A 15,442-nucleotide genomic window follows, 5' to 3' on the forward strand; every position below is an offset into this window, starting at 1 on the left:
AAATGTGAAGATAGCATTTGAGAAAAAAATAAATTAATGGAAGAATTGTGAAACAATATCTGAAGGGCTATAGTTTTAGCAAGTAGTAGTTTGCTTAGAATGTCTTAGAGAGGATATTTAAAAACAAAAATCTACACAGTGGGGTCATGCCCTCTATTGAGCAAAAAGAACAAACATTCCCAAATTACCAAATCAAATTTGCACCATAAGTTTTAAAATTGTGCTTCAATTATAACTATTAAAATAATGCACCTTTCATAAAGATTAAAAGCATTTCCACATTGGAAAACCATGATATACTTTTTTTTCTCCTTTTCCACTTTCACATTATAAATGTATTAGACTCTCTCCATGTCATTCTTTAACTCTATATTTTTTACTATATTTTTAAACAAAGAATATATATTTTAATGCTTATATTTCTGGCATTTATTTTTTATACTACTAAGCACACTAACCAGTTCATGGTAAATGTTCAATAAATTAGTATTGTGTTTGTTATTAGTAGCATTCCTTAATTTATATGTCTATAAATACAACCCTTATATTTACAACATTTGCTTTGGTGTGAACGTTTGCATCTACCCCAAAATTCATATGTTGAAATTCAAACCCCCCAAATGATGGTATTAGGAGGTGGAACCTTTCTAAGTACTTAGGTCATGAGGGTAGAGTCCTCATGAATACGGTGAATGTCTCTATAAAAGATGGTCCAGGAAGGTGCCCTAGTCCCTTCCACCATGTGAAGACACAGAAGGACATTTTAACAGGTTTGTGTGCGTGTTTTGTTTGTTTTTTTTAACAAATGGAGCATAAAGAAGTTGCTATAAGTAGCTCAGCATTTTAAGTTGCCTATTAAACACACACACACACACACACACACACACACACACACTCTTTATTGTTGAAAGTATTACATATGTCCCCTTTTTTCTCCCATTGACCCATTAGAGACCCCTCTCCCATCCCCACTCCAGGCCTCCACTACCCTACTGTCTGTGTCCATGGATTATGCAAATATGCATGCAAGTTCTTTGGTTGGTCTCTTTCCACCTCACTCCCCCCTTCCCCTCCTCCCACTGAGATTCATCAGTCTGTTCCATGCTTTATGTCTCTGGGCCTATCTTGTTCATCAGTTTATTTTGTTCATTAGATTCCACATTTGAGTAAGATCATGTGGTATGTGTTGCCTGTCTTTAAAAGTAAAAGGCAAAAGTCTCTTTGGGGTGATGAAAATGTCTGGGATTAGATAGAGGTAATGGCTCACCACTTAGTAAAGGTACTAAATACCACTGAATCATATACTTTTTAAAATATATATATCTTATTGATTTTTTTACAGAGAGGAAGATAGAGGGATAGAGAGTTAGAAACATCGATGAGAGAGAATCATTGATCAGCTGCCTCTTGCACACCCCAAATTGGGGGTGTGCCCGCAACATCTATAGAGGCTATGAAAGGTGAGAAGAGAGAATAAAAATATGTCTCCTAGGCTTAGAACTTGAATAGCTATGGGGATGGTGGTGCCATCTAAAATAATGAGAGAAACTAGGAGAACCTCACTTTAAACTCAAGGACTTCAATTATAAAACAATAAAAATACAACAGAAGTTTAGGACCCAGGAACCAAGAGTCCTGATTTAGAAATGTTAAAGTGAGATGCCTATTCAATATGAAAGTACAGACGTCAAGTAAGCAGTTGAATATGTAACTATAGAACTCAGAAGGTAAGAGGTATGAAGAGTGATGAGTTTAAGTCATGATTATTATTTGAAGACTTGAGTCTGGAAGTGGTCATTTTGGGGGAGAGTTATAGAAAGGAAACAGAGCCCCAAACCAAGCTGTAGGGCACTCTTATAATTCTAGAGGTCAGAGGTGAGAAACTTAGAAGAAACGGCCTGTGAAGTGGGTGAGCCGTTGTGTCACAGAAGCTGAGAGATGAAGAAAATGCTTCAAACAGGAGGGAATAATCATTTGTGTCCAGTGCTGCTGAGAGAGTGGCCAAGTAAGATAAGGACACGGTGAGCATTAGGATTTGTTCACTTGAATTTCTAGTTAATTAACCACATACCATGTACTAGGATCTATGATAAGTCTTTCTCTTACAAGAAATATTTGTTCCTCATCACTCTATGAGGTGGGTTTTATTATCCCCGTTTTATAAATATCCTCTCAGAGCCTTACTTTCCATAAGTAAAAATAGCCACAACCACACAACTGGAATTCAATGGCTAATTAGTCTGGATTGAGATAGGAAATAAACTTGTTCAGTCAACAATTCTTATAAAAGAGTTTATGCATATTCCTAATAAATCATGATTATTAATAAGAACTCTCAATTTATTAGGTACCTACAAAATATAGTAGTTTTCCACTACGTTTTACTTCTAAAACTAATATGGAATAATATTGAATATAAACTGTAATTTTAAAATAAAATAAATAACATAATAACTTTTAAATGAAAAAAAAATGAGGTTTAAATTGAAAAATATTTTAGCTATTACATTTTCACTTACTGACATACACATAAGAAAAGAGCAATAAGTGTAAGCAAAACATTTTTCATGCACTTTAAAGTTATTTCAACCATTTTTCAATTAGAATATGGTTTTTAATATTTATGTTTCGATTTCTGGCTCAAAGAAATGTTTGCCGACCCTTATCAAGGCTATAATTGGCTCACAAATTAGGTTCCGCCAGCCAGCTACTAAGATGCTTCTACAAAATTGAGGGATTTTTTTTTTTTGTCTAATAAAATCCACTGATATGAATATGATGTTTGTTCAAAATAAGATATGGGCTTTTTTTCCCCAGGAAGCCAATATTAGGTTACTCTGCATTAAAAAAGTAACCTTGAATATAAATGTAGTGCAATATTTCTATTTCCTTGCATGAATGAGAACTAATTTTGTATACTAAGAAAAGTGTTCAATCTCCATTTATCATAAAAGTTACTTTAACATGTTCTGATGACTGAAAATAATTCACATTTAAAGTGCCACATTTGCCTTTTCTTCATAAACACATACAATCCTTAAGAAGTTTGTTTTCTAAAAATATTAGAGCTTGATTTTCAACCTAAGGGTGACATGTATCAACATAACTGTGCTGCCTCATTTAGCACAAAGATTATAAGATGAGTACTCTTAGTGGGATCATTATTCCAAAACCCAGTAGCAAATCTCCAGATATTGAAAAGCAGATGTAAATTATTCTAGTTCAGTTTGTTAAATCAAGCTTTTTTTTTCCCCCCTCAAAGAGCCAGGTGTTAAAACATTTACCAACATGCCAAAATTATTGGGTATACTAACAAATAGCCTAGTGATTAATGCTCTAAGCTTCAGCCAACATATTTTATAAGAGAAATGGTTAAGCCCTGTTCAGTGGCTTAGTTGGTTAGAGCATCATCCCATATTACTGGGTCTCAGATTCGAATCTCAGTCAGGGCACATATCCAGGCTTCAGGATATCTTGTTTGGGGAGAGTATGGCAGGCAACTGACCCGTGTTTCTCTCTCACATCGATGTTTCTCTCTACTTCTTTCTCTCTAGAATCAATGAAAAACATATTCTTGTGTGAAGATAAGAGAGAAATGGAGAATAGAATATGGTTAAGAAGGTCTCTACTTTATCTTTGCGAGAAGCCAATGGAGAGTAATAACTATTTTTATATATATCTTTTTTCATATATCTTTTAAGTGTTACTTAAAACCACATTGTTTCACATTTTACTTTGACCTTCATCTTTCTAGTATTTAAATAATCAGTTAAAGATAGTTTCTTTGGGTATATCTTTATTACATATGCTTACTTCCTATAATTGTATCTGCTATAAAAAATAATTAGTAAGGAAAAATAACATGCTATCAGAACAAAGAAATGGAATAAAATTAGAAAGCAGTGACTAAATACATAAAGTAGAGAATAAGAATTTTAAATGAAGATAAGTAAGAAATGCCACACAGTTAAATCCATCAATTACAATCATTATTAAACAGAGGAAGTTGAGAGTTCTGCAATTTCTATAAAACCCAGTGTTCCAAAACACCATACAATAAAGGAAGTCATTTGATATTTCCAAAAAATGAAGCATCTAAGTATCTTGCTTTTAAAAAGTCACAAATAATAATTGAATATAAAATGAAGTGTACTCTTTTCTCAAATAAGCTGTTGGGTTCAAAACCCATTGGTTCTATACTCTTACCGTTTTGTGATCATTAACAATCATAAGTTCCAAATATTTCATTTCTTCAAACACACCACGAGATGGCTGTAGAAAATAAAAATGTATGGTCAGAGCTAATAGCACCTTCTCTGAGGATTGCTTAGTTGTATGTTGTCTATGAATTTCAGTAGAACTCTTTGCTGCCTATTTTATAAACACCCTTGAAGAATCTTGCTCAGAAAAATAGAAGAAAAAAGTGACCATAAGGTGTGAGTGAACATTCAAATAGTCAGAAAAGAACAATATCTAAGTATCATTAAAGTACTCATTAAGACAGAGAACAGAGCCCCATGTTGTTTTTATGTGATTTCTATATGTAAAAATATCCTAGAGAAAAATGTACAGTATAATTCTGTAAAAGTAAATAATATCAATTAAGATGTAACAAAAATTCACATCTATTAAAATTTCAAGGAAAACCTATGTAACAAGAATAGTAGAGCTCATCGAGAAAAGTTACCAATGTAGTAAAACAGAAAACTTAACTCAGTGGAGTGAGATTCTAATAATTCTATATAATGAAGAGGTAATATGCAAATTGACCCTTATACTCTCGCACAAGATAGCCAATCCTATGTGGTCAAAGATGGCCAGCAGGAGAGGGTAGTTGAGGGTGATCAGGTCAGCAGGGGAAGGCAGTTGGGGGCGACTGGGTCTGCAGGGGAGGGCAATTAGGGAGGTCAGCAGAAGAGGGTAGTTGGGGGTGACCAGGCTGGAAGGAGAGAGCAGTTGGGGGCAATAGGACTTGCAGGGGAGCAGTTAGGCATTGATAAGGTTGGCAGGGGAGTGGTTAAGGGGTGATCAGGCTGGCAGGCAGGTGAGTGGTTGGGAGCCAGCAGTCCCAGATTATGAGAGGGATGGGCCTAAACCAGCAGTCAGACATGTCCCAAGGGTTCCCAGATTGAAGAGGGTGCAGGCTGGGCTGAGAGACCCTCCTGCCCAGTGCATGAATTTTGTGCACTGAGCCTCTAGTAATGTACTAATTCTTAAACACACAACTTCTCACAGGAACAAATGCTAATAATTATAATATTCTAAATGTTTCCAGATTTTTATTATTACTAGATAATCCTTTAGGAGCAAGAGCTAAATATGTTAGCCATTATTTTGGACTTCTATTTCTTTTTTCTAGTAGAAAACTACAAGGTCACTGATCATTTTACATTTGGTAGGGGTGGACTTTAGAGAAATGTCATTAACCTATGTAAAACTTATTATTACCAACGTCATCTTTAACAGTAAGAAAAACATAACTCTATTATGAATAAAAAGAAAAAAACATAAACATGTATCCATAATCACCATAACACAAAGATAGGATCATAAAAAAAAGGATGATTCCACCTATAACTAGGTTTTTGATAGCTGGAGATCTAATTTTTTCACACACAAAAACACATTCACCAAAACTTTATCTAAAATGTACAATTTCCAGGATAATTACTTATTAAATTATTTAGTAAATTACCATGCAATCTATATGCTGTGGAATTAATTCTTGGTTACATAGCATTCACCATGTAATTACTAGACAGTCCTGATCATTACAGCCTTCTAATCTATTATGAAAAAGACTAAGAATATAATTTCAGTTACAAAGCCTCTATACAAGTATCAATACATGGGAGCCAAAAGACAATTGTTGATTATATAATTACATGATTCTTATTTAATAACTATCATAATGCTAATGGTCAAGTAGATTCATTCTGTTCAGAAAAACACATCCAGCTTCAAAGTTCGGTATAACAGAGTTTTTAATTTGAAAGAAATAAAAATAAGCATTATTAGCCAACATTTAAAAACCTAACTCCTTCCCCTATTTCTCTTAACAGAAATGTTTTATATGATGCTATACAAAACATATTTTAAAAGTCAGCTATATTTTCAATAGAAAAATAGACACTGTGATTTTCATTTAAAAACAGAGCTAAAATAATATATTCCTTATGTGACCACTAGGGCTCAGAGAACACCGGAATCAGTTTATTACTGTAAATAGGGAAAGATGAATAAAAAGCAATATGCCTATAAAACTCAAGGTTTGGGAGGGTTTGGGCTTGCTGTTTTTGTGTGTCAGATGAAGTTGCCCAATTCAAAGTGTTTTAGGTACACTAAATACTGTATGAAGACAGGCAACAATTTACGTAGTGAAATGGCCCCCTGTGGCTTAATGCCACACTCACATTCACTGCTCTCTTCCTTCTCCTTTTCAACCACTGTAATTCAGATAGAAAGGGCCACTGATCACTGTTTTCCACACCTGAATAAAAAAAAAAAAAGGAATATCAGAAATTATGCTCGACTGTACTTCAATGGGAGTATGTTTTTCAAATATTCTACGAAGGCAGAGCAGCCTGGAGAGCATACTTCCTCTAAAATCAAAATGAAGGTGGAAAACGCATACCAATCAATAAACACTTCATAGTCTCACAGTCACAAATATACTTCAATTTGTAATTAATAAATCATAATATAATTCAAACATAATTTTCTTCCAAATACCATCAATAACATAATGAGCTTTTCAAGACTCATTGGAATATGCATATTTGACTTATAACTACCTGACCCTCAATTTCTGAAAATTTAAGAGCATTCTACAGTTTAGTATATATTAAGTATATAGTTCATTTTAGAATTAAAAATAATGTATGCCATGCCCTTGCTGGGTGGCTCAGTTGGTTGGAGCACTCTCCCGTACACCAAAAAGTTGAGAGTTCGATTCCCAGTCAAGGAGCATACTGGAAGCAATGCATCAAACTTTTTCTCTCATATTGATGGTTCTCTTTCCCTCTCTCGCTCTCTCTCTCTCTCTCTCTCTCTTTCTCTCTCTCTCTCTCTCTTTTACACTCTCTGTCTCTATCTCACTTTTACTCTCTAATCAATTAAGAAGCATATCCTTGGGTAAGGATTAAATAAAAAAATAATAATGTATGCCATAAGCTTTTGCATAAATTATTAAAGACTATTGGCATCAGTATACAGAAGTAGTAACATCACGCACTACAATAATCCAAAAGAAGCTTTTGCAAATCAGCATGCTTAAGATCCCTCAGAAAGAGACATAAAAGAGAGACAATGCAAGTTGGCTGAAGAGCAGTAAACTGCCAAGGATATTTAAGTATGAGCCTCACTGTAAATCACTCCTAAATTTGGCCTTACTCTCTGGTTCCTAACACAGCCATATTCCCGGCTTCATTTTTCAGTCTCTCCGTGGAAAACTATCCACATCTCAACACATGAAAGCCACCATTCACCCCACAACCCACCACACTGTTCACTCTGGATCTCAAGTCAGCTCTGCTTCCCAGCAAGCCTGTCTGTCTACCTAGCTCCACCAAGTCACAGCTCCTATCAGGCAAAACAGAATGGCTAGTTGGATTAAAACTTACTGAGGTTCTTCATTTGCTTAGGAAATTGTCCCGCCAAGGTTTTCTGGATTATATGTGGTCGTCCTGTGCTTTTCTGAAACAAAAACAATGGCAGACAATTGAAAAGCAGGATGTGATTATACCTCTACAGAATAGTATTAGAATTTTCCTTAATAGCATTCCTAGAATCGCTAATGTTTTAGCTATCAAGAATTAAAAGTATAGCCCAGCCAACATGGCTCCGTGGTTGAGCGTCAACCCATAAACCAGGAGGTCATGGTTTGATTCCCAATCAGGGCCCCTGAGTTTGATTCCAGGTTGTAGGCTTTGATCCCTAGTATAGGATGTGCAGGAGGCAGCTAATTGATGATTCTCTCTCACCACTTTTGTTTCTCTCCCTTTCTCTCTAAAATCAAATATATATATTTACACACACACACACACACACACACACACAGAGTGACCAGATTATTATGATCTCTGAATGCATAATCTGGCCACTCAGTGTATATCCTATATAATAAAAGGCTAATATGCAAATTGTCCCCTCAACCAGCAGGCCGGCCAACTGTCCATGTCCCCTCTCCCTGGCCAGGCTGGCCAGACCCCACTCATGCACGAATTAATGCACAGGGCCTCTGATATATATATATATATATATATATATATATATATATATATATATATACACACACACACACACACACACACACACACACACACACTTACACACTGAGTGGCCAGATTATTATACATTCAGAGATCATAATAATCTGGCCACTCAGTGTATTTTCACTTAGAGAATGAAAAATATATGTTGTATTGAAACTTCAAATAGAATATCATCCAACTGTTCCAGCTTAGAAAAAAGCAATAGTCTTATTAGCTACTCTTAAGTCTGAGCTTTCTCCAAAGACATGAATAGGATATTCCTAAGAAAGAAACACAAATAGTCAGTGCATTTATGAAAAAATGATGAATTCTTTAATATTTCATCAAAACGAGAAAAAAAAGTTTAAAGATATACAAATTTGTGCCTTCAAGTTGGCAAAGGTTTAAAGATTATGATAACCAAAGTTAATTATAGCTACAAGGCAAAAAGTACTCTTCTACACTGCTGGTAGAAGAAAATTGGAAGCATAGTTCAAAAAGAAATTTAGCAATTCTATCAACAGCCTTGAAAACATTAATATCCTTTCCCCTAGAAATTACACTTCTAGAAATGACTTATTTCCATGACTATTACTACTATTAGCTCCCATTACTGGGTGCATTGTATGTGCCAGGCACTGTTAATGAACACATTACGCAATTTAATTCTCACAAGAACTCCATACAGTGCATATTTCATCCCCATTTTACAAATAAAAATATGGAAGCTCAGAGAGCTATGTTATTGAATTAAAATTATATTACAAATAATGATCCAATTTATTTTTAAGTATGTGGGGATATATCTTGGAAAAGTGAAAGAAATTCTCTGAAAAGTGAAGTTATTTCTGGGGGATAGGATGATATGTAATTAGTGTTTTGTAAAGATTTTGCTTATTTTTGCTTTTCTGAATTTCCTATATCAGTCTTATAATCAGAAAATTGGTTTTTGAAAAAGCTTTCTTAATAGATTACACAAAAGGCTTATAATAATTAAAGAGTTTTAGTATCCATTCACTGTTTAGCAGATAACAAATTCTCATTAGAAGCATCCTTCCTTATTATTTGAGTTATTATAAGGCATACTAAAATTAATAATAATAAACAAACTATCAAAAAAATTTAAAATTGAGTAAACTCTTAATTCCTGGAAGAGGTGAAAAAATGCCTAGAGTAATGACACAACTAGTTTAGCAACACAATTTTAAAACTAATTTAAAGTTTTAAGTGCTTCCCTCCCCTGGTGGTGAAGATAAGGACAAATTGCTACATGAAGTGATAGAAGTCAAACAGAGAAAGACAATTACCATATGATTTCACTTATATGTGGAAACTACACACACACACACACAATAAGTGAACAAACAAAATGGAAAACAGACTCCCAGATACAGAGAACAGACTGATGGCTGCCAGATGGGAGGGGTGTTAGGAGGTGGGTGGAAAAGGGAAAGGGATTGAGAAGTACAAACTGGTAGTTACAGAATAGTCATGGGGATGTAAAGTGCAGCACATGGAATATAATCACTAATGCTGTAATAACTATGTACGGTGCCAGGCGGGTACTAAGTGTATCAGGGGGACACTTCCTGAGTTATGTAAGTCTCACCATGATGCACCTGAAACTAATAGAAAACTGAATGTCAAGTGTAACTGAAAAAAGTAAAAATGAAAATTGGAGGACAAGGTAGGCAGTAAGAAAGGAGGCAAAAAGTAAATAGCTCTGAGCATGTAACAAGCAATCCTGGAAGGATAGAGTTATGGACATAACGATGCAAAGTCAATGCTATAACTATTAGGATAGCAGCAGCTTATATTTATAAATCTCCTTAATAGTTTGGTAGATACAATGACATACATTTGTTAAGTCATCAAATCTACAAAATTGCCCTATTAGAAATGTCTTAAAAAATAATCTCAAGGCTTTAAAAAACACACAAAACTCTACTAAGGCTTAGGGGGTTGCTATTGTAATAAATTTGAAAGAGGGGGAGAAGGGGAGGGAGAGAGGGAGGGGGAGGGGGAGAGGGATGGGGAAGGAGAGGGGGAGGGATATCAATGCATTGCCTTCTGCAAGTGGCCCAGGAGGGGATTGAATCCACAACTTGGGGATATGCCCTGATGGAAACTGAACATCCCCCCCACCATCATCATCTTTCAGTACATGGGATGACTCTCCAGCTAACCGAGCCACACTGGTTAGGGCAGGGAGTTATTTTTTGGTTTTGTTCTGTAGGTTTTACTTTATTTTGTTTTTTGGGGGGGTAAGAGGGTATTAATTAATGCCAGAAATCAAAGTTAATTTTTCACTGAACTCATCAAATTATTTTGCTATATACAGGTTTTCTACCTACCACTGTAGGACAGGACAAACATTTTACTTAATCAAAATGTGTTTATCTAGGTGGTGTTGTCTCATTATCTGTTTTTACAGTTACCAGTTGAAAAATTATTTAGGATTATTCACCATTTAAAATTTAGTGACTTTTCTGTCTCAAATTTGAAACTTCCCATATTCATACATTGCCACAACAAAGAAATAAAATGTGTCCAAATGTTATTATCAATAATCTACATACATGACTATTACCGGTTTCTTTTTTAAAATATATTTTTATTGATTTTGGGGAGATAAGGAGAGGGAGAGATAGAAACATCAATGATGAGAATCATTGATCAGCTGTCTCCTGCACACCCCCTACTGGGGATCCAGCCCACAACCCAGGCATGTTCCCTGACAGGGAACTGAGCTGTGACCTCCTCTGGTTCATAGGTCAATGCTCAACCAATGAGCCACACCAGCCGGGCTACCTGTTTCAAAATTTATTTTTTCTACATTTGAAATCTCTAAAGATCAAAATAATTTTCTGCTCCCCATCAAATGATTGCAATATTCTGATCCTATCACTCTCACAATATTTTCCCAGTAGCAGTGCTTTTCACTGACATAGCAGTGCTTCCCTACTGTTACTTCTCAGTGCCTTCAAAGCTACCATCCCCCTCCCCGCTTTCAACTCCTCTCCAACTTGGGTTCCTTTAACTTCCTACAACACACTGGGAACAGTCCTGCTCAGGGCCTTTGATTGGCTCTTCTCCTGAAATTTTCTTCCAACTCCTTAATGTCTTAAAGGTCTTCATTCAAAACTATAATACTATCCCACTGTGCTCTTCCCTGGATAGTTACAGTGAAGGTCTAACTCCATTCGGTTTCATTTTTAACCCTTAGCATGTATCACTGTCTAATATACCATATGTAACACCCAGCCTTGTTATTCCTGTCTGCCCCTGAAGACCATAAGATCCATTAGGCCCAGGATCTATATCCATTTCATTCATCATTTTATCCCCAGCACCTAAAACAGTACCCAGCATGTAGTAACTCTCATGACAGTATCTGATGAACATATATCAGATTTTAAACTTAGCTACATACTCTTAGTGAGCATCACTATTAGATTGTATTGAGATATCATTGACATACAATATGGTATAATTTTAAGGTGTAGAGCATAACAATTTGATGTATGTATATAATAATGCAAAATGACCTTCACAATAAGTCTAATGAACAGCCATCACCTCACGATACAAAATGTTTTCTTGTGATGAGAACTAAGATCGACTGTCTTAGCAACTGTCCAATATACAATACAGTATTGTTAACTATAGTCACCATGGTGTACAATATATTACACTCCCAGAACTTAATAATCTTATAACTGGAAGAATGTACCTTTTGACCATCTTTACCCATTTCCCCACTGGCCTCTGGTAACCACTAATCTGTTTTCTATTTCTATAAGTTGTTTTTTTGTGTTTTTTTTTTGTTAGAGCCCCTACAGATAAGTGACATTATACAGTACTTCTCTTTGCCTGATTTATTTCACTTAGCATAATGTCTTCATGATTTTTTTGTCTAGTTGATGGCCTGTGAATGACTCTAAACATTATTTTCTCCCCTACCTCTAAAGAAACCTAAATATTAAATAATATAATCATATTATAGTTCAACCCACGAATTATCCCACTGAAGATTCTCAGACTCACAAAAGTTAAGTACATGCTTAATAGCTGTACAATTATATAAAGAAGGAGTGAGAATAAAAGCTAGTTTAGACCTGGCCAGTGTAGCTCAGTTGGTTGAAGGGTCGTCCCATACACTGAAAGGTGGTGGGTTTGATTACCAGTCAAGGCATATACCTAGATTATGGGTTCAATTGCAGTCGGGCATGTGTCACAGAAATGTTTCTCTCTCCTCTCTCCTCTCTCCTCTCTCCTCTCTCCTCTTCCCTCCCCTCCCCTCCCCTCTCCTCTCTCTCTCCCTCCCTCCCTCCCTCTCTCTCTCTCTCTCTCTCTCTCTCTCTCTCTCTCTCTCTCTCTCTCTCTCCCCCACCCCCCAAGTTTGAAAAAGGTACTACATATAAATGCACATTGAAATCTACATTATGTTCTCTTTATTGCTCAAAGGCAAAGATGCTGAAAGAAGAAAACATCACAAGGAAACTGATGTCACAGCCAGCCTTACCTCATCATGAGTCAGCTCCAGTGGTTCAATCATATACACAAAGGTATCATCTTCAAACATACCACTGCAGCGCGAGAAACCACACAAGGAGAAAATTAACAATTACAGCAAACAGCAAGAAATAGCAGGGGAGCTGCATATTGCATCTTTAAAAAGAAAGAGTACATCTAAATAAATACCTTTATACTGCCTCAAACCTAAACTACGTATTTGTACAGAATCCCATGGTGGTCCCCACCCTACAGTAGACAGCATCTAGGCTACACAGGGTATGAAAAGTATACACCAAGAGCAGACAAATTATGCATGATATAATTAATTTTTTAATTAAACGGACAGATTAGAAGGTTAATCTGGGATTGGACTGTTCATGCAGTTCCAGGATCGCGAGTTACTTCTCCAGAATAACGCACGACTAGTCCAAATTTCTTGTTATGCAAATCCAATACCATTGGTAAGAAAATAGTCAGGTTCTTCATGTGTAACAATAATCTAAAACCATCTGATTTGGAAGAGCTAAATGAAGGATCTTTACGCTTGCAAATTGTGGATTTCCATTAAGCAGAATGCCTCTGTGCTGAAAATCACATTTAATTTTTGGAGATACAGAAATTTTTATTACATACAGAGATCGGGATTTCAAGATCCTTTTTCTTCACATGAGCACAAACAGATCTTTCCATGGCGTGTTTTGTGTTCGGGTCTAAAGGCAGCTACAGGTGTTTTTTAAAGCCTGCCTGAGAGCCAATGCATGAGCTCCTCTCTTCACAGCCCCCTCACCTGGCTAATGCCTAATTATCCTTAGGTCTGATCCAGCTGATATGTCTTCCAGCATCCATCTCCGGAAAACATTCCTGGATCTGTTAGGTCCCCCTATAAGTCCCTGCCCTTCCCCTTCACAGTACCTACCAAAAAGGCAAATTAAATATCAACCTGTGTAATCTTTTGTTTAATCTAGGAATCTTTAAGTGTTAGGAAAATAGAGACTATGTTTTCCTTGTTCATCATTCTGTATCCAGTCCCCAACCTGGGACTGGTGCAGAAGAGTCACTACAAGACATATCAATGAAAGAAACAGTGGAAAGGATGAATGCATGGCAGCAAGCCCATTCTCCCAATGAGAGCCCCACGTACTGAAGTCCATTGCAGGTCGACAGAGCTGCCCTGGAGTCCTTGACACCTCGGATGCTTCCATGGTAGTAACAGTGCTCTCCACCCTACAACGCAGAAGGTTTGAGAAATTACGCTTTCTGCAGCACGATTTAGTCTTTGGGACATGTCTATAAAGCAAAAACAACTGTGAGGGTGGTCTTAAAACCTCTTCCTGGTTAACATGAAATCTCAAAGAGCGCCAGGCAATTTTTCAACTTTCCTATGACAAGTATGTGCCTATAAAATTTAATGAAGAAGAAAAGGCTTAATGGGAAAAAGAGACCAATGCCACTGATACAACTTATATACCTTTCTTAAGCATGGAAGGGAGTAAATACTTAATGGAAACTGTTTGGAATAAGGTCCTCTACCTAACTGAGGATCCCACTGGTGTTATTTGTAATAATTTCTTATGGAAATTTACATAAAATGTTACCAATTCCTTTCCTACTATTAAAAATTAATTTTTAAAAAAAATTTGGAAATATAAAAATTCGTTTTCAAAATCGAATAATAACTATACGGCCTGCGTATTTTTTTTTTCACTATAGCTATTTCCTTCAGCCCTCTCTCCCCACCTCCACAATAATCATTTTTAACTGCTTCTTCTGCTGTTTACCTATGTATTTCTGAATGGACCATTTTTACTCCCGTGTTCCGATTTCACTTTAGAAATATCTCCCTAATACGGAATCTTAACAACCCTCTTGCTCTCAATACATTCCAATACGCATCACCAGTTTTGGGTTAAACTGATGTTTAGTGTTTCTATTGCAACTATGCAAAAATTGTACATAGTTGTGCCACTGTGATTATATATTCTTTTTGCTCCATTTTAAATTTTTTCAAGAATATTTTCTTTGTTTTCTTGTTTGCTGGTTTTCCCATGTATTTAATAGTTCTACTCTCTAAAATATTATCTACAACTCTCCTCCTATCTTCAAACATATCAGGTAGTAATTTATCACATCCACTTTGTTCCTGGAGACACCCTTACGGTTACCCTTTGACCTCCTACTAGGCCTGATACCTACCTGCCAGCCAGGACTTCTCTGCAGCATCACCCTGGGAACTGCCTTCGCCCACCCCTGCTATATTGATTCCTACACCCCATGTCTTCTCCATCCATTATCTCAACCTCCCCTTTTCTGGAGGCACACATTCTCTGGTACTCTCTTGAAAAAGTGTTTCTGGGAGATAAAGTTGGTGAGAACCTGCACAACTGAAAATTTCTTTTTCTATCTTTAAACTTGAGTGATCATTTGGGTGGGTAGAGAATTCAAGATCAGAGAATACTTTCTCTTGGCATTTTTGCATAGTCTCACAGCTTCTAAGTTCCTGTTGTGAGCTGGATGTAATTTTAATGATAGACATTTTTTATTGTATCTATTTTCCCTTTTCATGAAGACTTTAAGAAATTTTATTTAACCCCATATTCATAAAATCTCATGACAAGCATTGGTGTGGGTCTTTGCTTATCCATTGTGCTGGGCACTCTGTTATACCTTTTAAT

General features: G+C 36.1%; 1 protein-coding gene across 3 annotated transcripts in view; it reads right to left on the minus strand.

Moving 5' to 3' along the window:
* ADAM23 (ADAM metallopeptidase domain 23) overlaps nt 1-15,442 on the minus strand; it is a 151,992-nt gene that overhangs the window by 56,203 nt on the left and 80,347 nt on the right. For all 3 annotated transcript variants that reach the window (XM_045575415.1, XM_036421844.2, XM_036421843.2), the window contains exons 5-9: nt 13,912-13,994; nt 12,778-12,841; nt 7,623-7,695; nt 6,414-6,490; nt 4,207-4,272 (exon numbers count right to left, since the gene is read on the minus strand). In XM_045575415.1, the coding sequence (XP_045431371.1) occupies nt 4,207-4,272; nt 6,414-6,490; nt 7,623-7,695; nt 12,778-12,841; nt 13,912-13,994 (363 nt within the window). The remainder of the gene's footprint in view (nt 1-4,206; nt 4,273-6,413; nt 6,491-7,622; nt 7,696-12,777; nt 12,842-13,911; nt 13,995-15,442) is intronic.

This window comes from Pipistrellus kuhlii, unplaced genomic scaffold (assembly GCF_014108245.1).
Source record: "Pipistrellus kuhlii isolate mPipKuh1 unplaced genomic scaffold, mPipKuh1.p scaffold_m20_p_7, whole genome shotgun sequence".
Lineage (NCBI taxonomy): Eukaryota > Metazoa > Chordata > Mammalia > Chiroptera > Vespertilionidae > Pipistrellus > Pipistrellus kuhlii.